Source organism: Heteronotia binoei, chromosome 18 (genome assembly GCF_032191835.1).
Source record: "Heteronotia binoei isolate CCM8104 ecotype False Entrance Well chromosome 18, APGP_CSIRO_Hbin_v1, whole genome shotgun sequence".
Lineage (NCBI taxonomy): Eukaryota > Metazoa > Chordata > Lepidosauria > Squamata > Gekkonidae > Heteronotia > Heteronotia binoei.
Window position 1 is genome coordinate 950,558 of NC_083240.1, and position 20,801 is coordinate 971,358.

A 20,801-nucleotide genomic window follows, 5' to 3' on the forward strand; every position below is an offset into this window, starting at 1 on the left:
TGATCCAACATGGCTTCTCTTATGTTCTTATGTGACACAGAGTGTTGGACTGGATGGGCCTTTGGCCTGATCCAACATGGCTTCTCTTATGTTCTTATGTGACACAGAGTGTTGGACTGGATGGGCCATTGGCCTGATCCAACATGGCTTCTCTTATGTGTGACACAGAGTGTTGGACTGGATGGGCCATTGGCCCGATCCAACATGGCTTCTCTTACGTTCTTATGATGCTGTGACTTGCCTGCACCACCAAAGGCAAATGAGAAGTTGGTCCTTCAGCATCAGTCTCTCTCTGGACTTCAAAGTCAACACTGATGAGGATGGAGGTGTTGAGTCCAGTGTGAACAAAGACCTTTGCTCTGCCAGGGTTTGACAAATCCCTGGTGCCCACACTTTGATAATGATTTTTTTTTTTTTGCCTTGTCTCTATTCTGCTGATCAGCTCTTTTCAAAAGGAGCTGTTTGGCAGGAGAGCAGGATAAAATCCACAAAGCAGCCAGACTGCTGTGTCAATAAGTCCATAAAAGCTTCATCCTCTTCAAAATAAACACCTGTGGTCATGGTGGCGTGTACTAGAGAAGTTCAGCTTATTTTCTCAGAGAGCTGAAGGGTGGTTTAGAAGTGGGATGACCCTGCCTGGTCACCTCTTCCCAAACAACTTGGTTTGTTCTCATTTTGTTTCAAAAACCTGGACAATCTTTTTGACCAGAAGTGACCACAGTAGAAAAGATGTGTACAGCTATATTCCAGGGGAGGGGCTGTCTCCCTCTGGCCACTATTAACTCTCTTCAAAACTACTGTTTATTTCCAGCTTTAGGCAAGGCTGGGGGGGGGGCAGGTGGACTCCAAAAACATTCCAGATGCAATGGAATGAAACCACACCTCCCGCGGGGGTGGTCTAATAAAGGGCAGTAATTCGGGAAGAGAGTAGACAAATCTTTGAGATTTCCTCTTTCCCTAGGAGCAGGATACCCATCAGATAGAGTTTAGCTATCAATTTTAGTAGAGCTCTATCAGACTTCAATGGACTGGTGACTAAACATGAAGTATCCTGTGGAAAAGAACAAATGAATTGTGGTGGTGATTGGTGATGTAGGTGCTGGGGAAGAGTGGCCATTGAGCAAATCTATAATACATGTTTACATTTTACATCCATCTAACCCTTTGGAATGCTGGGTGCTGAGTCCCTCTCCTCGCAGAGGGCTTTGTCCCAGGGCTTCAAGAGAACGGCAGTGGATGCTGGTCCAGTTCAAAACACTGGTGATGATCCGGGTGCCAAAATCCACGTGCCTTTGGTGACTTAGCACACAACATTTAGTTTCACGATAATTTCAAAAAAATGTTGTTTTTCTTTTCCAAATGCAGCTGCTGCCCTCCCTTTCCATCTTGCTTCTGAAAAGCTTGGGCCTTGAGACAATTTTCACCCCTTGCAAACAAACATTTTAAAGCTTCAAGCCCCTGCACTCCTCCCCTCCCCAAAGTGGCTGCATTTTGAAAAAGAAAACAGGCCTTTAGAAGATTGTCGCAGAACTGAATATCAAGTGTCGTTCTGCTCTTTGCAGGCAGACAATGGAGATATCCTCCCTCAGAGTTTGTGGCTGTGTCTGAGAAGTGGCTGCCTCTTCTTCTAAGCCCCCTTCCTGCATTTCATTGATTTACATCACTTTTATGCTGCCTCCTAGCTGAAGTACTTGAGGTATCCTACATAAATAACTAATATAAAATACATTGTAAAAAAACACTGAAAAAGGGGGAGATTCACAATAAGATTGCTATAATATTAAACTATCAAAACATTAACTGCAGCAAATAAGACCAACCCCAGTGGCTGCAGGCAGCATAAGAGGGGAGATTTGGGCTGCTGTTCGCTGGCCCTTCAAGGCAACTGATTGGCCATTGCTTGAAAACAGGATGGTGGACTAGATGGACCTTCACTGGTCTGATCCGTCAGGGCACTTGCGATGTTCTTAAGGGAAATGTGAAAGGCCAGGACTTTTTATTGCCACCTGCATTTTTCCAGGTGAGAGCCCCCTTTCTCGGAGTTGCATAATGTGTCAACTGTTGGGAGTGGGGCAGAAGGCCAAGGGCGCGTCTGTCAGGGCCATCCTTCCCAGCTGAATGATAAGCCTAGTAAACCCTACAAGCCCACCAGGCAGTCAACGATCAGGTTTCTCAATAACATTTGGGGCCATCATGTGAGACAGTCCCAACATTGCTGGAAATCTGTTTTGCTGCTGCCCTGGTGACGGCTGCAACAACGCTCCAGTCTATGGTTACTTTGAGCGTCTTTCACAAGAGGTTCAGCTGGAGCGAGAAGGGCAGGGCAGTGGGGCTTCCCACTTCACAAGGATGGCAGGAGGGGAGGGACATTCCAGCCGGGAACTGGGCGGTGGCTGGAGTGGGGGACCATGACCGTTTGAAGGGGCTCCCAAAAGTCAAGTGCTCCGGCACAAAGAGAGCAACTGGCCAGACCCTGAAAGGGAACAGAATCCAGCCACCAGCTCCCCCCAGATAGTTTTCCTGGGTGTGGTTTCATGCCACCCAACAGCCTGTCTCTAGCTACAGCAGCCGCTGATGCTGAATTGCCCAGCTTCAGTCCTGGATTGGGAGGGAACTGGCTACAGATTCACACCAGGGAAAGACAAGCCCTCTGTGCAGTCCCGGATGAACGTTGCATCTTATTGCAGGTTGCAGGGAGGCTGAAATGTAGGAGAAGGGGGCATCTGCCTCTGTTTCTTCTCTGATCAGTGTGTCATTCTTGCTTGAACTCCGTGGGTTCCCACATTGCTATGGAAGCTCCATGGGTGACTCTGGCCCTGGCCCTCTCACTCCACTTCGCCTCCCTCACAAGAAAACAAATGGAGGAGGAGGGCAGGACACTTCCGGAAGCTGCCATGGGGGGGGGCCCTTGCAGAGGAGAGGGGGGCATAAATGCCTAAACAAACCACTAAACAAATGCCTAAACAAACCATAAATGCCTAAACAAATTGCTGGGGCAATTTTAACATTTAATTAACCTGGAGGTGCCAGGATGGAGCTGGCATTAAGTTTTACGGCTGCTGCCAAAGCAGTGAGTTCTGTGTCCTGCCCACTTTATTTGTATTTTATTTATTTTATTATTATATTTATATCCTGTTCTTTCCAAACGGGCTCAGGGCGAATAACATCAGAGTATACAATATTAAAAACCAGTCAGTGTATTAAAACAAATAGAACAATTAACAATAAAAGATGGCAAAATATATATTGTTCTGGAGCAGGGGTGGCCACACCGGCTCAGGAGCCAAATGTGGCTCTTTCCCACATATTGTGTGGCTCTTGAATCCCCCACCACCCCATCAGCTGCCTTGGAGAAGACATTTGTCTCTTTAAATCATTTCTACAAGCCAAGCCAGCTGGCAGCTTGGAGAATGCATTTAAAGCGTGAAGTTACTTTCTTTCCACCTCTCCCTCCTTATCTATTTGCCTTCCTTCCTATGTGGCTCTTATGTTAAGCAAGTTTGGCCACCCCTGTTCTAGAATCAGATGATAATTGGAGTCACTCCAGTTCATATAACATCAAGACTCCATCCAGGCAGATGGTCAATGCATGATTAGACCCAGTGTCTCAATTAAAAGCCTGGCGGAACAGCTCAATTTTACAGGCCCTGCAGAACCACCATAAGTCCCACAAGGCCCTGATCTCCAGTAGAAGCTTGTTCCACCAGGTAGGGGCCAGGACAGAAAAGGCCCTGACCCTGGTTGAGGCTATGGGGCATCTTTTGGGGCAGGGATCAAGGCATGTTAGAAAGCCGACTGGTGTTACATTACAAAGGTGAAGACCTCTAACAGTGCAATCCTAAGAAGAGTTACTCCAGTCTACGCCCACTGAAATGAATGGGTTTAGACTGGAGTAATTCTGTTTAGGATTGTACTGTAAGTCTCTTCAAGCAGTCCATGAAAGCTGTAATAATTTGCACCTTAAAGAACATAAGAACATAAGAGGAGCCATGTTAGATCAGGCCAATGGCCCATCCAGTCCAACATTCTGTGTCACACAGCGGCCAAATATATACACACACACACACACACACACACACACACTGTGGCTAATAGCCACTGATGGATCTCTGCTCCATATTTTTATTTAACCCCCTCTTGAAGGTGGCCATGCTTGTGGCCGCCACCACCTCCTGTGGCAGTGAATTCCACATGTTAATCACCCTTTGGGTGAAGAAGTACTTCCTTTTATCCGTTTTAACCTGTCTGCTCAGCAATTTCATCGAATGCCCACGAGTTCTTGTATTGTGAGAAAGGGAGAAAAGTACTTCTTTCTCTACTTTCTCCATCCCATGCATTATCTTGTAAACCTCTATCATGTCACCCCTCGGTCGACATTTCTCCAAGCTAAAGAGCCCCAAGCGTTTCAACCTTTCTTCATAGGGAAGGTGTTCCAGCCCTTTAATCATTCTAGTTGCCCTTTTCTGAACTTTCTCCAATGCTATAATATCCTTTTTGAGGTGCGGCGACCAGAACTGCACACAGTAGTCCAAATGAGACCGCACCATCGATTTATACAGGGGCATTATGATACTGGCTGATTTGTTTTCAATTCCCTTCCTAATAATTCCCAGCAAGGCGTTGGAAATATAAAAACCGAGACAAACAAGATCGTGACGCTCCCTTCTGGCACAGACGGCACAGGCAGGAGGAGGCTCCAACACTCACCGATGCCGGTCAGAAAAACGCCCGCTTGGTCTATCGGGGGGCCTCCATTCTCGCCATAGTAGCCCACAGTTACCTGGAGGGATCATATAACGTCAGGTTACTTTTGTCTATTTATTTTTAAAAAGCATTTCTCAGCTGCCTTTCTCCCTTGTGGAACACCCGGCAGGTTACAACACCCAAGATTAATGCTGAGGAGTCTGTCTGCCAGTCACAGCATCTAGCCTGGCAGGTAAACGCACCTCCTGTACACCCCCCCCCGGCCCTGCTTACAAGGAGAGGAGCTGTGCGGGACTTCCGGTCACTCAGGGCCACCCGGCACAGCTCACCTTGTTGTCGTTGGCTTCAGTGCTGGGCCGGTTCATTTGGACCTTCAGGATGGTCTTGGCATCCAGCGGCCACTGCTTGCCTCCGTTGGTAGGGGCCGGCTCCAGCTGGTCATGGGTGATGACTTCCACTTCCACCCCATCTGTGTGCTTCACGCTGAAGGTGAGCGCCTCTGCGGGAGCCGCTCTGCAGGAGGGCGAGGAAGGAGGGAGGGGTGTGAGGAGCCCTTCTGGCCAGGGAGGCCTCCTCTTGCCCCTGCTCCAGGAGAGACACCTCCTCTCTGCCCCGGAAGCCCCAGAGCCCCTTCCCTGGCATCCCTAGGGCACAAAAGCCACCCTGGCTCCAAAGCTGGGGAGAAGTCACTATTTCACATTGGCTTTTATATGCTCAGCTGCCAACCGCAGAGCAGTACAATTATTTTTCTAACTGTGCTGTGAACCTGTGCCTTGGACAATGTGGGACGAACATGCAAGTGGCAATGTGTGTCTATTCTGTTTATTTTTAAAATTTCCATGGGCCTCCATACAAAAAAGAGAACCCTGCCTAAGAAAACGAACCTCACAGGGAGACGGCTAGTCTAGAACTCGTCTTCCTGTCATGCTAGTTCTCTGTAGGCGGCTTCTCCTCCTCCATCCCCCACAGTCTGTTCTGCAGAAGTCCAGACCTGTCACTAGCCGACCTTCTCTGGGAGAATCCAGCCATTGCTGCAATGTGTGTTGGTAGCACCATCCTCATGAGGCACAGTAGCCCAACCCCCCCCCCCACCTCGGAACTTTTGTGGCACTAGAGCTCTCCGTGGTGGTACAGCAGCAGAACTGATGGACTTTTGGGGGGAGGTTTTCAAACTTTCTTTATTGAAATAACACTTGAGCTTACAAAAACCGTATCCAGTAGAGTGACATAAACTAAGAAAACGCAACTACACAATGAATATGGATCAAGGTATAATTTCTCATGTGCACACACACTTCTTTATGCACACACACAAAACATCCTGAATAAAACTCTGTTGGTGTGGAGACTGGACTCCAAAGTTATTGTTCTATACAATGAATAGTAACGATTCATTCACATCACTGTGCTTTCACAGATAAAGACAGAATGTTTGCAGTGACAATAAATCTTCTGTATCCTAAACTCTGACGTAACTCTTACAATGACTATGCAGCAAACAAATTTCTGCAATTGAGACCATTTGTCTGATATAAATTTTTGATTTGCCAGATATTCTTGTACTGGATACCATTTTTCATCAAAACGTGAGTTTTTAGGAGATTGTATTGCTCCATTAACACTGTCTGTAATATCCTCCATAATGTATCGATCCCACATAATAAGGAAGGAGCCCTTGGATTCCTTCGCCTGGAGGCTCTAGCTGTCCTCCCTGCTAACATGCCCATTACTTCTTTCTTTATCAATGGACTGGAACCCTGTAGCCAGTAATTTAAGAGCAATGTTTCAGGACAAAAAGGAACTTCACACCTCGTTATCTTTTTTTATGCGTGACAAGATTTCTTTGACTGGCAGACTTGGAGTTGCCAACTGTCCTGGGGGGACATGCCCTGCCCCTTTAATATGTGGAAATGGGCAATGGATGCAGCCAATGACATCACCTTGTAGATAACAGTCCATTAAGCCTCTATTGAAAAAGAAAGGAGGCCCCTTCCCCTCCCACCCCAGGCCAATTGGCAGCTCTTTCTGTGATTCTTTGATAGGAATATTTTCTGCACTACACAAGCTCTGTTGCTTGCTTGTTTTTCACAGCTCTTCCCTCTCCTTCCTTCGGCACCAAGTTATTCCCTGCTTGCTGGCTGCCTCAGTCGATATGAAAGCAGGAGAGCTCTGCTCAGAGCCTCTCGGAAGAGACCCCACTCCACCCCCAGGGGGGACAGTCAGCCACCCTCTGGATTCCCAAGGTAGTTCTGTTATCCAGAAAGATTTACGAGGGTCACAACTGTAGGATCTGCGGCTCAGGCAGCGTTCCAAGAGCCACGTGGTGGGCTCTCCTCTTTCTCTGCCTTCCATAGAGACTCAGAAGAGGGTGTGGGGGGGACACACACTGTCCTGACCCCGAAGCCTTCTTATGTCCTCCGCCATGTGCTGCTCAGTCCAGGTTAAAAGCCAACTCTGCCAAAGGTGAACAGTCCTGAACAGTTCAACCACATTGTTAAAACCTATGCTTAAAAACAATTAATTTGGCTTGAAAACACTCACTTTACTTTTTTCAGAGCCTGGAAAGAGCTTCTTTACTTACGTGGCCCCCTCTATATAAATGGTGCTTCATGATACTTTGTAAGTGGCCCTGGTCTGAGGAGAGGCAGCATTTCGATTCTGTAAATCTTTCTTTATTTATTGAAACATTTATCTCTCACCTTTCCTCCTGATTCAATCCACCACCTGGCCTTCGTTTCAATGACAGCTGATAACCAGAAGGTTGCTGGGCTTCCTTGTTTTTTATTTCTGAAAAGTGGGAGCCCTTCCCTTCCACTAGGGGGCCCAAAGTGGCTTCTCACATCACCCTCCCCTCCTCTGCTCCATCCTCACAACAACCACCTGGTGAGGTAGGCTAAGTGGAAAGATTGTGACAGGCCCAGGGTCACCCAGTGGCTGCCAGCTGTCCCAGGTCCGAGTCTCACTGCTGTGGCCCACGAGCTCCCACTTCCCAGGAGAGGGGCCATTTTGAGAATCTCTGCCAAGCACCCTGCGGGACCTGAGGCCAGAGGTGATTCTTGGGCCAGGGGGAGTTTTGCAGAACCTGAGCACATGATCACAAAGATGTTCCTCCAGGACCTCACTAGCTTTGTAAATCAATCAGGGCTGGCTTTGTTGAATGGCAGCAGTTAGATGATGCCGATTTGCAAAGTATGATTGCGTTGCATGTTATTGCTGGCATCCCGGTTTCCCTGGGGCTGCTTTTCAGTCCTGGCAAGCGCAGGAGGGGCGTCAAGGTCAGAGGAGGTGCCTGTACCTCTTCCTCCTCTTTTGGATTCGGAGAAGGTGGCTGCCACGCCCACAGCACCCATTTTGGGAGGCATTGCATAATACCCAGGGCTTCCCACAGCTATTTTTAAGTGCTGCATCAACCTAACCCCTGACAGCGGCAGGTGGAGCTCTGCCTGCATCAGCCCCCCTCTGCTCTGCTCTGCTCTTCTGGGGGAAGAAGCCACAGTTGGTGGGCAACACAGAGTCCCAGAGCTCCAGCCTGAAGGCAGCATTTCAGACCAAACTACACAAGTGTCATGTGTAGTACAGCACACCCTCCAGATGTCCTGTGTGTCCCAGAATTGGGGGGGGGGGGTTGCTTTCCTATCAGTGTGTGAAAAACCAAAAGGAAGACAAATCCTACCCAAAGCTCAGTCATTGCCATTCCTTCAGTCAGAAGGGGGAATAAAAGATAAAGATTTCATTTTGCTTGACTGGATTCTTAAGCATATAGAATCACAGAATCCTAGAGTTGGAAGGGACCTCCAGGGTCATTTAGTCCAACTCCCTGCACAATGCAGAAAACTCACAAACCCCTCCCCCTAAATTCACAGGATCTTCATTGCTGTCAGATGGCCATCTAGCCTCTGTTTCAAAACCTCCAAGGAAGGAGAGCCCACCACCTCCCGAGGAGGAAGCCTGTTAGAATCATAGAAGAGTTCTTATGTTCTTATGAGTTGGAAGGGACCTCCAGGGTCATCTAGTCCAACCCTCTGCACAATGCAGGAAACTCACAAACCCCTCCCCCTAAATTCACAGGATCCTCACTGCTGTCAGATGGCCATCTAGCCTCTGTTTCAAAACCTTCAAGGAAGGAGAGCCCACCACCTCCTGAGGAAAGTGCAGAATATGTCCCACTTGTTTATTGTATTTATTTTTATTTGATTCATTTCTACCCCCCTTTTCTCCCCAATAGGGACCCAACAGTGGCTTCCATCATTCTCCTCTCCTCTATTTTATTCTCACAACAGCCCTGTGAGGAAGATGAGGCTGAGGGGGCGTGACGAGCCAAGGTCACCCCAGCAAGCTTCCATGGCAGAGGGGGAATTTGAACCTGGGTCCCCCAGATGCCACTCCAGTTTTCTGGACTACTGCACCCCTCCCCCTGGCTGTCTGATTCAAGGCCACTTGGGAAACTGAATTCCACCCCATTTGTGGATCCTGACACTGGCATCTCCTTGCAAGACCTCTGAGCTTAGCTATGCAAAAACTCACATCTGCGAACTTTGCTAAACCGCAGAGCGCGAGCAGCAGGAGGGCTCCCGGAAGCCGCTCAGCTTCCTCTTTTGTTTTGGAAACTTGGCGACAATAAAATGATCTGACAAAGGGCAGTGGAGTGATCCAGAGTGAGCAAAGTCAGCCTATTTCAAAGGGAGTCGGGAAAGAAAGGGACCCTGCAGAGATGTTCATGGAGGCCCTGTGGGTTCCATTTGTTTCCCTAAGGCTGAATTATCTCTGACACCCACACCCACACAAACACACACACTCACAGCACAGGCGTGTGGGATGGTGGCATCAGCAGCATGTGCCCTGGCCGGCAGCCTGGCATAAATGGCTCATTTAGTGGAGGAACAAAGAACAATGAGCCGTAAACCAGCATCTGCAGTGACAGGAGAGGCTTACACCGGATTAGGGCAGCTATCCTGGTGGCCGCTGCTTGCACACACACAGCCAAGAGGGCTGGGGGGGGGGGGTGGTGGCTTCGGGGTCAACAGACAATTGAGAAATGAGTGTACCTCTGAGCATGTGCAAGCTGCCGCTGCTTCCTACCCCAAGAAGCCACAAGCAGTTTCTGCAAAGCCTGGGCTTTCGAAGCAGAGGGAGTGGTTTGGGGGGCAGGCTGGAGACCCAGCCCTGCCCCCCCAGTCCTAATGGCAGGAAGGATGGACAAAAAGGGCTTTGTCGAAGCTCAGCCCCCAAACACTGCTCAGCACCAGGAATCAACCTTGGGAAAATGTCCAGTAGCAATTAGAGCATGTGCAGAATGCTTTTCTCTTTTGAGCACAGCCTCAAGCACCACGTACCCTTCCAGGGCATCCACAGCCACACACCCCAATCTTGCCAGCAGGGGGCTCCAGGAGAAGAAGGTATGGCTTATGACCTCTCCCCTCGCACCTCTTTTTAAGAAGAGGTTCAATGTGGAGCCCTGCATTGCTTTCTCTTTCCTCCTCTGCACCCCCCCCCCCAGTTATCCTTGCAGTGTCTCTGGGCTTGGGGGCTCAGATGACCGCCTTTGAACATAAGAGAAGCCATGTTGGATCAGGCTAACGGCCCATCCAGTCCAACACTCTGTGTCACACAGTGCCAAAAAATTTTATATATACACACACACTGTGGCTAATAGCCACTGATGGACCTGTGCTCCATATTTTTATCTAAACCCCTCTTAAAGGTGGCTATACTTGTGGCCGCCGCCACCTCCTGTGGCAGTGAATTCCACATGTTAATCACCCTTTGGGTGAAGAAGGACTTCCTTTTATCCGTTTTAACCTGTCTGCGCAGCAATTTCATCGAATGCCCATGAGTTCTTGTATCGTGAGAAAGGGAGAAAAGTACCTCTTTCTCTACTTTCTCCATCCCATGCATTATCTTGTAAAGCTCTATCATGTCACCCCGCAGTCGACATTTCTCCAAGCTGAAGAGTCCCAAGCATTTCAACCTTTCTTCATAGGGAAAGTGCTCCAGCCCTTCTCTGGACTTTCTCCAATGCTATAATATCCTTTTTGAGGTGCAGCGACCAGAACTGCACACATTAGCCCCTCCACATTTCTTCTGCCTAAACACAGCAAACCAAAAAGCTACACTGACCTGAATGTTTGCTTCTTTCAGACACAGCTCTCTGTCCACCCTGTGGCCTAACAGCATTCTGAGTTGAGGTCAGCGGCACCTTTGAGACCAGGAAGATTTGGGGGGTACAACCTTGTGAGAGCCAAAGCCCCCTTCCTCAGAGACCCCCAAAATCTCATTGGTCTCTCAGGGGCTCCTGGATTTGAACCCAGCCCTTCTGCTGCAGAACAAGGGAGCAGCTGTCTGAAACCAGCAGCTTCTGTGAGCAAAGTTTTCTTGGCTCAAGAGAGTTTTTGCCATTCCTGGAAGAGTTGACAGGACCAGCGGGAGAACCTGCTTCCATGCCCGGGCAGCCGCACTCCCCCGTCGCAGCAGCTGGGGAGGATGAGAAAGGCTGTCTGGCCAGAGGAGGCGCCAGGAATTCAGCTCTAAGTGCGCTGTTGACACAACTCGATTCCTTAAAGTTTGGGGGCTTTTAAAATATTTCTGATTCTTTAAAGGCTTTCAGTCAATTCTGGTGACGGCCCTGCCAGCCTGTGAAGACAGGCCTCTTGACAGATCCGGGCATCAGCGCCAGGGGCTGACAAGTCACCCACTCCATCTCCAGCACCCGGCAGCACATGGAGCTCTCGGCTCAGGAATCTGGGCATCAGGAGCTAATCTCTGCGCTCGCTCGCATGCCCCAAGTCAGCTACTCTGCAAGGCGGCAGAGGGGATGGCTGGCCCAGGCAGAGCAGAGCAGAGCGAGTGAACGTGGAAGGGAGCAAATGACACCTGTCCAGCAAGTACCAGAAAGACAGAAGGAAGAGACTCTGCCCCAGAGAGAGGAGGGTTCTCTTTTGCCCCAAACCCCACCGAGTTGTGCAGCACCTCAAGAGCAAAACAGGGGATGGGGCAGGAGGCTGCTGGTCTCCAAAGCCCGTAACCACACCCCACCTGGACACCCACCGAATAGACTCTGCCCCCCTAAAAGTTTTGCTGCCAAACAAGAGGGCGGAGTGACATTTTGGCACAGAAAGATGCGGACTTGCCTGCAGCTGGTGCAGCAACATCCCTCGGGGTGTTTCATGAAAGTCTGCTTGGCTCTCCAGCAGAGCCCCCAACTCTGCCCCTTGTCTGGCCAGAGACCTGGCTGGTACCTGTGAAGTCCGCTGGGGCTGCCACAAGGATGCATGTTGCCCCCTCTTCGGGCACTTTCCAGACGCAGCAAGACCCTCTCTGGAGGGGGCAGCCAAAGTGCCCGGAGCAGCCCAGGGTGGGGGGGAGAGGAGGCCTGGATCGCTCAGGGGCGCCCCCCCCCCGTCAGGGACTGCTGGGCGCTGCTCTTCAATTCCCAGCAGGCCCAGTTAGTCCAGCAGCAGCAGCAGCAGGTGGCTCTTCACTCTGGCGAGGGCTGCCCAACTGTGCCTGACCAAGAGCTCTGAATGACTGCGAAGCTTGCACATTTCTAGGCCAGCAGACAGTCTGGAAGCAAATCCCCCCCCCCCTCCCCGGTCCTCTCCTGCTTTGTCAAATGCTTCCCCAAGACCGCCTTTCAAGCGCTGCCTCTGGAAACAAGAGCGGGCGATGCGGGCGGCCTTTGCCCTCCGGGCCCCCTTCTCTCGCATCAGGCCGCAGAACGGAGCGTGGGGGCAACACTGCATCCATCCACTCCATTTCTGCCACGGCCTCTGTCTGGCTGCAGCCAACAGCCCTGCGAGGCAGGGAGGCTGAGAGCCTGGGACTGGCCCAAGGTCACCCATGGCAGAGGGGGGACTCGAACGCGGCTCCCCCAGGCCTAGCCCCGCCCGCCCTTTGTGCCCGAGAGAGCCTGCAGCAAGGAGAGCCTTCGCGAAAGGGGCTGCCTCCTGCCGTCGGAGAGTCCGACGATTGCGCCCCCTTCCCAGCCTGAAGACCCCCCTGCCCTGCCCGGTGCAAGTCCTTGGGTCTCGGGGAGGGAGGGAGGGAGGGAATGCCCCAGCAGGGCCTGGCGGGCGGAGGAGAGCTCCGGCCAATTGGGGGGGGGGTGCCCTCCACTCCCTCCCTCACCCGTAGACGTCGATGGAGATCTGGGTGCCCACCACGCAGACGGCCTCGATGCGGTTCCCGAACTGCAGCCGGAGCGTGCGGTCGCGCAGCATCTCGCCGTCGGGGAGCGAAGCGGAGCCGCGGCCGCCCCGGGGCCAAGCACCCTCCTCCGCCGACCTGCCCGTCCCCGGCTCGACTCCTCCGCTCCCCCTCCGGCCGCCCAAGCCGGCCCAGCCCGCCCCACCCCCCGGGGCGTCAGTCAGGCCGCTGCACCACCCCCCGCCCGCCCCTCCGGTGGGCAGGCGCGGCGGGCACCGGGCAAGGGCCAAGCCAGGGCGCGCCCCCAACGCCTTGCGCCCAGCCCTCTTGCAGTGCCTGCGGGGGCCCTGGAGCGCCGCAGCCGCCCGAGGAGGGGCCCGCCTAGGGAGAAGAGCGCATCGTGCCTCGGCGCTGCCAGCGCTTGGAGCCCTCCATCTCGCCAACATGCGGGGGCCCCCAGACGCTCCCCACCGCGCCCTAAAGGCCAGCCTGGGGGGCTCTGCACCGAGAGCGGCTCCTTCCTGGGTGCGGGGGGAGCAGGGAGCAAACGGGGGTCTCTCTCCTTGTCCCGCCCAACTCCCATGGTGCATCTTTGCCGATGACTTGGTATTTTTAGGGCCACCCGTGAATTTGACTCTTCAAGGGCAACCCAGTATCATAATGCCCCTGTATAAATCCATGGTGCGGTCTCATTTGGAATCCTGTGTACAATTCTGGTCACCGCACCTCAAAAAAGATATTACAGCATTGGGGAAAGTGCAGAAAAGGGCAACTAGAATGATTAAAGGGTTGGAGCACTTCCCCTATGAAGAAAGGTTAAAACGCTTGGGGCTCTTTAGCTTGGAGAAACGTCGACTGAAAGATGTTTACAAGATTATGCATGGGATGGAGAAAGCAAAGAAAGAAGTACTTTTCTCCCTTTCTCACAATACAAGAACTCGTGGGCATTCGATGAAATTGCTCAGCAGTCGGGTTAGAATGGATAAAAGGAAGCACTTCTTCAAGCAAAGGGTGATTAACATGTGGAATTCACTGCCACAGGAGGTGGTGGCGGCTACAAGCATAGCCAGCGTCAAGAGGGGATTGGATAAAAATATGGAGCAGAGGTCCATCAGTGGCTATTAGCCACAGTGTGTATATGTATATATATGTGTGTGTGTGTGTGTGTGTATACACATACACACATATATTGGCCACTGTGTGACACAGAGTCCACTCTTGTCTTCCTTCTGCCAGGTTAGGCCACCCGACCCTCTAGCCCAGGGCTGGTCTTCCTTCTGCCAAGTTAGGCCACTCCGACTCAAAGTGGCCCTCCAGCCTCTCCAGCTGTTGTGTCTGGCTCAAGTTCGGCAGCTGCTTTGTGGCAGGTTTGTAGTCAGCACTCGGCTGAGACAGGCTGCTTTCGGTTTGGGCCAGTAGGCTGCTATGAACCAGAAGCCCTGGAAGGGGGCAGGCCCCTAGCCAAGGACTGGTTGAAGTTTGTGCCTGTATCTTGTAGACGGGGGGTTGTTGGCCAATGCAGAATGCGAACGCAGAGAGGTCTATTATTGCACTACGCTCATGATATGGAACTGGCAGAGGTTGTTTCTTAGACTTCCTCTCAAGTATATGCCCATTTAAAGACTGAGTTTACAGGGGAGGGACGGTGGCTCAGTGGTAGAGCATCTGCTTGGGAAGCAGAAGGTCCCAGGTTCAATCCCCGGCATCTCCAAAAAAGGGTCCAGGCAAATAGGCATGAAAAACCTCAGCTTGAGACCCTGGAGAGCCGCTGCTAGTCTGAGAAGACAATACTGACTTTGATGGACCAAAGGTCTCATTCAGTATAAGGCAGCTTCATATGTTCATATGTTCAAACCCAGTGTTTGTGTTTGTGTTTGTGTGTGCGTTGGAAGTCTGTTGGAGATGCCAGAGCTCAAGCTCAGAACTTCCTACAGGCCAAGCCTTTGGTCCCTCCCGTAAGCTCTGATTCTCAGGTCTGGAGGGTGGGGGGGCTTGGATGAATGTCCAACTGGAACTCCACTTTGGTCCCACGCAGAGCCCACCCCCTATTTGCCTGGCATCCCCCACAACCAACTGGGCCTTGGAATTTCCAAAGAGAAGGAGGCCAAAGATGCCCAGGGAAGAGTCTCTTGGGTGAAACAAATACATAACCCTTCCTTTGTGGAGTTTTGCTGGAGCCAGAAGGACTCAAGTTACCCCCAACATGTTTGCAGAGATCAAGCCCAAGAATTTATGGAGCAGTTGGCTGTTCCTTTCATTGGCTCCCAGAGAGATCACAAGGACAAGGACTTCTGGGGACATTTGGGGGAGTACAAGGTGGGGCTTCCAAAATCTTTGCTTGGTTCTTAGAGCTACCATCAGGCCTTTCTGCAGCTTTTCATCCCGGGAATCAGTTTTGAGCATCAAGGCCCTGCTTGGATAAAAAAGAAAATGGGTCGGTAGGTTCAGCACACACTTCTCTCAGAAACTTCCCGCTACAAACAGTCCCCAGTGGACAGAAGGCTGAAGAAAGAACTTTGGACACTTCTCTCTCACCATGATGAGCTGTGGCATTATTGAAACTCATATGCTGCCTGAAAACCAGCTCAGGGCATCTTGCAAGGTAGTCCCCTATGCAAGCACCAGTCATTTCTGACTCTGGGGTGACATTGCATCACAACATTTTCACAGCAGACTTTTTTTTTTTTAAACATAATTTTTTATTGAACTTTTTCAAATAATCAAGTAACTTAAACATAGAGTAATCCATCAGTATTTCCATATACAATTTTGTAATCAGAGGTCGTTAATACATAGATGTAAATAACATTAAAACAACTAAAAGTACGCTTTGTAACTCTGCTATATAATACTTATTCCTTATTTCTTTTTGCTTTTGTTAGTAGATATACATTCTTCCATACATTACATTACTAATACTTATCATTTACATTACTACCATAACTGTAGCGATGTTACAATCTTGGGGATTTCCTTTTGTAGAATAAGATAGTCCAAAATTGGGTACCAGATGGTATAGAAGTCAGAGTTTTCCAGTTCTATGTCTGTTTTTGTCATATCCGTTAGCTTATCCATAATATAAAGCACAGCAGACTTTTCATGGGGTGGTTTGCCATTGCATTCTCCAGTCATCTACACTTTTTTGTTGTTGTTTTAAAAGGACATTTCTACTCAAACTCTCACTGGGGGACTCCCCCCAAGAAAATCTCCATCCAGCTGGGTACTCATTTTACTGATCTTGGAAGGATGGAAGGCTGAGACAACCTGGAGCCGACTACCTGAACACAGCTTCTGCTGGGATTGAAGTCAGATTGTGAGCAGAGAGCTCAGACTGCAGTACTGCAGCTTTACCACTCTGTGCCATGGGGCTGCTATCTTGCAAGTTAAAGCATTATAAAATCATAACACATTACATTGTTAAAATTTAGAACCTATTAAAAAGAATTTAAAAATCTGTGTGCTGTGGCATCCCGTTCCTTTCTTACTGCAAAGGTTCTTCTTGTTGTTTTCTTGTTCCCCTCAAGTCCCAGCTGACTTCTGGTGACCCTGTGGGGTTTTAAAAGGCAAGAAGAGATGTTCAGAGGTGGTTTGCCATGGCCTGCCTCTGCGTGGTGGCCCTGGTATTCCTTGTTCATCCTTCCAAAGACTTTCTGGGACCAACTCTGCTTAGCTTCAAGAGGTCGGATGAGATCTGGCTTGCCTGGGCTGTCCTGGTCAGGGCACAGGGCACAAAACAACTGCCCCGGGGAAAAGATCGTCTCTTTCCTCTGTGAGAAAGTTCGAATGAAATATTGCCCTCAAACTGGGTGGAGATTTTCTTGGGGAGAGTCCCCTAGTGAGAGTTTGAGTAGAAATGTCCTTTAAAAAAAATAAAAAAATCCAACTTGCATATATTAGAAATCTTGAGTTTTGCAGCCTGCATATGGTGCTTTCCAGAAAGCTTCAGAGTAAACTCAGCTGCCAAGGGAGAAGAGGACAAGTCCTCTTGTGAGTTGAAAACTGGTTCATTAACAAGAAGCACTGAGACCAGTTTTGCACTAGACCTTTAATCCTGGTTTAGCCCTGTCCCCAAGCTGGCATTCTGCACTAAAATCATAGAGTCACCGAGTCATAGAGTTGGTTTCTCTGATTCTAGTGTAGAATGTCAGCTTGGGGACAGGGCTAAACCAGGATTAAAGGCCTAGTGCGAAATTGGCCAGAGTGACTGTAAGTGGGTAATTTTCACAGTGGAGGGTTGTAAGCAGTGGCTCAGTACTAGGTCCAGATGGAGCTTTTTAATTCATTCATTATTGATTTGGAGCTGGGAGGAAGCAATGAAGTGGTCAAGTTTGTGGATGACACCAAGTTGTTCAGGGCAGTGAGAACCAGGGAAGACTGTGAAGTGCTCCAGAGGGATCTGTCAAGGCTGGACAAGTGGGCAAATGAAGGCTGGACAAGCATGGCAAATGAAGTTCAACATGGGCAAGTGCAAAGTAATGCACACTGGAGCAAAAAAAAAAAATCCTGGCTATAAATATATGTTGATTGGGTCCAAATTGGCAATAACTGACCAGGAGAGAGCTCCTGGATTCATGGTAGATAATTTACTGAAAATGTCAACTCAGTGTGCAACCACAATAAAAAAGGCCAATGCCATGCTGGTCATTATTAGGAAGGGGACTGAAAAAAAATTGGCCAGTATCATAACCCCCCCTGTATAAATCGATGGTGTGGTCTCATTTGGAGTACCGTGTATAATTCTGGTCACCGTACCTCAAAAACGGTATTATAGCATTGGGAAAGGGTAACTGAAATGATTAAGGAGAATGGAACACCTTCCCTATGAAGAAAGATTAAAGGGGTTAGGGCTCTAGCTTGGAGAAATGATGATTGAGGGGTGACAAGATAGAAGTGTACAAAAATTATGCATGGGATAGAGAAGGCAGAGAAAGAAGTGCTTTTCTGCGTTTCTCACAATACCAGAACTCCTGGGCGTTCAATGAAATTAATGAGCAGTCAGGTTAGAACTAACAGCCTGTATATTTGCCACCTCTCTGTAAGTCCTATAATTAAAGCAAACCAAAACAAAGCGTTACTAGAACTTGGAGCACTGGAAATTCCAGGGCAAGTTCTGGGGATGGGGGAGCTTTCAGGAGCCCTCAGAAATGGCTCTGGGTCTTTTGAAAATAGTTGGAATAGGTCTAATGTGCTATGAAGAACCTTAAAATAGACCGGGCACCTAAGGGTCTAACGGCCTGTCAGCGCCTCTAGCAGGGCACACAAATCTTTTGTCCTGAAAGAGGTCGTCATGCACAGCTGACTCTGCAGAGGGTCCCTTCTTGGGAGGGCTCTGGTCAGGGGTGTTGGCCTGTTTCCGCTCTGCTCCACTCCTCTCTTCTCTGCTAAGGTTCTGCAGGAAATCCTTTCTTCCCCGGGGAAGCTGGAGGGCTGCTGGTGCTGGGACTCAAAACCCAGACTCCCATGTTTCTCCTGCCTGGCCATAACTAGACACACTGGGTTGCGGGGGGGGGGGGGGGCAGGGCTTTCAGCCTCAAAAGGGTGTTTCAAGACCATGAAGCAAAATGCTGACTCATGTTTCTGACCATGTGCCTTTCCTCCACTTGTGGTGATGTCTGCATTTGGGAGCTTTAATAAGTTGCATCTTGTTGCTTCCCCCAAACCAGGACCGATTTCCCACTCGCCTTCTGCCGCTCTTCCGCTCCTCTTCTCTGTGGAGCTTCTGTTGGGTTTCGCACTCTCTGCTCCAGGGTTGCAACTCGCTCCGCCTCTTTCACGCAGCAAACAAGATCCTCTAAAAACTAGTTTCTGCTTGCTGCACGAAAAAGGCGAAGCGAGTTGCAGCCTTGAGGCAGATCGTGTGAAATCCGACAGAAGCCCCGTGGAGAAGAGGAGCGTGCGAGCGGCAGAAGGCTACTGGGGAATTGGTCCAGGATTCTGAGCCCACTGTTTATTCCTGCTATAGAATCCTGATGTGTGGGCAAGAAACAAACAACAATTTGTGAATGCTGCCAGACATCCCAATTAATTAAGGTTCTGTTAAAGATTTCATATGGAAGAGGAGGGGGGGAGGGAGGGAATCTGGGAGCGCCAGGCAGGAGCTGGACGGCATGGCCTACTTTATGGCAGCATAAAGGGATCCTGGGTGGGCGTTCCAGGGCTGCCTGCTCCCCCCAGAGCACCAGCAGGGGAAGGGGGTGGAAGGTTGCCAGAGGAGATTTGGACCTGGGGAGGACGGAGGCCTCAGTGGGGTGAATTGCCCTCGAGTCCACTAGGGTTGCTAGCCTCTAGGTGGGCAATGCAATATCAATGAGAGAAGCTGCACTGTTTCAGCACAGCCTCCAGGTGGGGCCTGGAGATCTCCCACTTTTACAAGTGATCTCCAGCTGGCAGACATCAGCTCCCCTGGAGAAAAGGGCCACTTTAAAGGGGGGACTCTCTGGCTTTGTGCCTCCCCTCCCCAAACCCTGCCTTCTCCTGGATCCACCCCCAGAGTCTCCAGGTATTTTCCAGCACAGACCTGGCAACCCAAGAGTCTATCCTCCAAAACATCCCTTCCCTCTTTCGGATGGCTAGAAGTGAGGACCATCTGGTGGAGCTGACTGACTGCTGGATCCAAACGGCAAGAGGAGAGGCTGCTTCACACAACAGCTTGGGAATCTGTGGGATTCATTCTCATGGGGCTATTGTTGGGATCGCTAGCGAGGGCAGCCAAGTTAGGGTAGCCCTTTAAGAATGATTCCTGGAAGAGAGGTGGTAGGAGGATCCAAGGGCTGAGCCTCCATCTGGAGAGGCAGACTACCTGAGCAGCAGGTGCTGGGTGCAAGAAGAAGAAGACAGCCGACTTATACCCTGCCCTTTTCTCTGAATCAGAGTCTCAGAGCGGCTCACAATCTCCTTTATCTCCTTCTCCAACAACAGACACTCTGTGAGGTGGGTGGGGCTGAGAGAGCTCTCCCAGAAGCTGCCCTTTCAAGAACAACTCCTGTGAGAGCTATGGCTGACCTAAGGCCATTCCAGCAGCTGCAAGTGGAGGAGTGGGGAATCAAACCCGGTTCTCCCAGATAAGAGTCCGCTCACTTAACCACTATGGCTGCCCCAAGGCCATTCCAGCAGCTGCAAGTGGAGGAGTGGGGAATCAAACCCGGTTCTCCCAGATAAGAGTCCGCTCACTTCACCACTATGGCTGCCCCAAGGCCATTCCAGCAGCTGCAAGTGGAGGAGTGGGGAATCAAACCCGGTTCTCCCAGATAAGAGTCCACTCACTTAACCACTATGGCTAATAATAATAATAATAATACTTTTTATTTATATCCCGCCCTCCCCGCAAGAGCAGGCTCAGGGCGGCTCACAACATATGAATCCAGTACAATAAAATTATAAAATTATACATAGTACTTACATTTATAGTTATAAAATCGACGTAAAACCATTTACAAATTGTATTAAAATTAATTAATTGTGGTGCTATAACTTCGATCTTTAATACATTCTGTGGCTAAAAACATATCCAGCAGCATTTCCTTAGCTCAGCATTAGGTGAAGGCTGTTTTAAAGAGGTAGGTCTTACAGGCCCTGCGGAATTGATCTAAGCATCACAGGGCCCCTACCTCCTCCGGGAGTTGATTCCATAATAGTGGGGCTGCAATTGAGAAGGCCGATCCCGGGTGGTCTTCAATCTTGCCTCCCTTGGCCCGGGGACATTCAGCTGGTTCTTCCCTGCTGACCTCAGCGCTCTCTGGGGCTCATATGGGGAGAGACGGTCCCTCAGGTAGGCAGGTCCTCGGCCACTATTATGGCTGATGCAAGGCCATTCCAGCAGCTGCAAGTGGAGGAGTGGGGAATCAGACTCGGTTCTCCCAGATAAGAGTCCGCGCACTTAACCACTATGGCTGACCCAAGGCCATTCCAGCAGCTGCAAGGGGTGGAGTGGGGAATCAAACCCGGTTCTCCCAGAT

At 50.2% G+C, this 20,801-nt stretch overlaps 1 protein-coding gene across 1 annotated transcript in view; it reads right to left on the reverse strand.

Annotated features, from left to right (window-relative positions):
- Positions 1 to 12,947, reverse strand: part of LOC132587162 (protein-arginine deiminase type-2-like) — a 47,950-nt gene extending 35,003 nt beyond the window's left edge. Inside the window, exons 1-3 of the mRNA XM_060259389.1 lie at positions 12,829 to 12,947; positions 5,034 to 5,217; positions 4,708 to 4,780 (exon numbers count right to left, since the gene is read on the reverse strand). Coding sequence (XP_060115372.1) covers positions 4,708 to 4,780; positions 5,034 to 5,217; positions 12,829 to 12,920 — 349 coding nt within the window. The 5' untranslated portion in view covers positions 12,921 to 12,947. The remainder of the gene's footprint in view (positions 1 to 4,707; positions 4,781 to 5,033; positions 5,218 to 12,828) is intronic.
- Between the last annotated feature and the right edge of the window lie 7,854 nt (positions 12,948 to 20,801).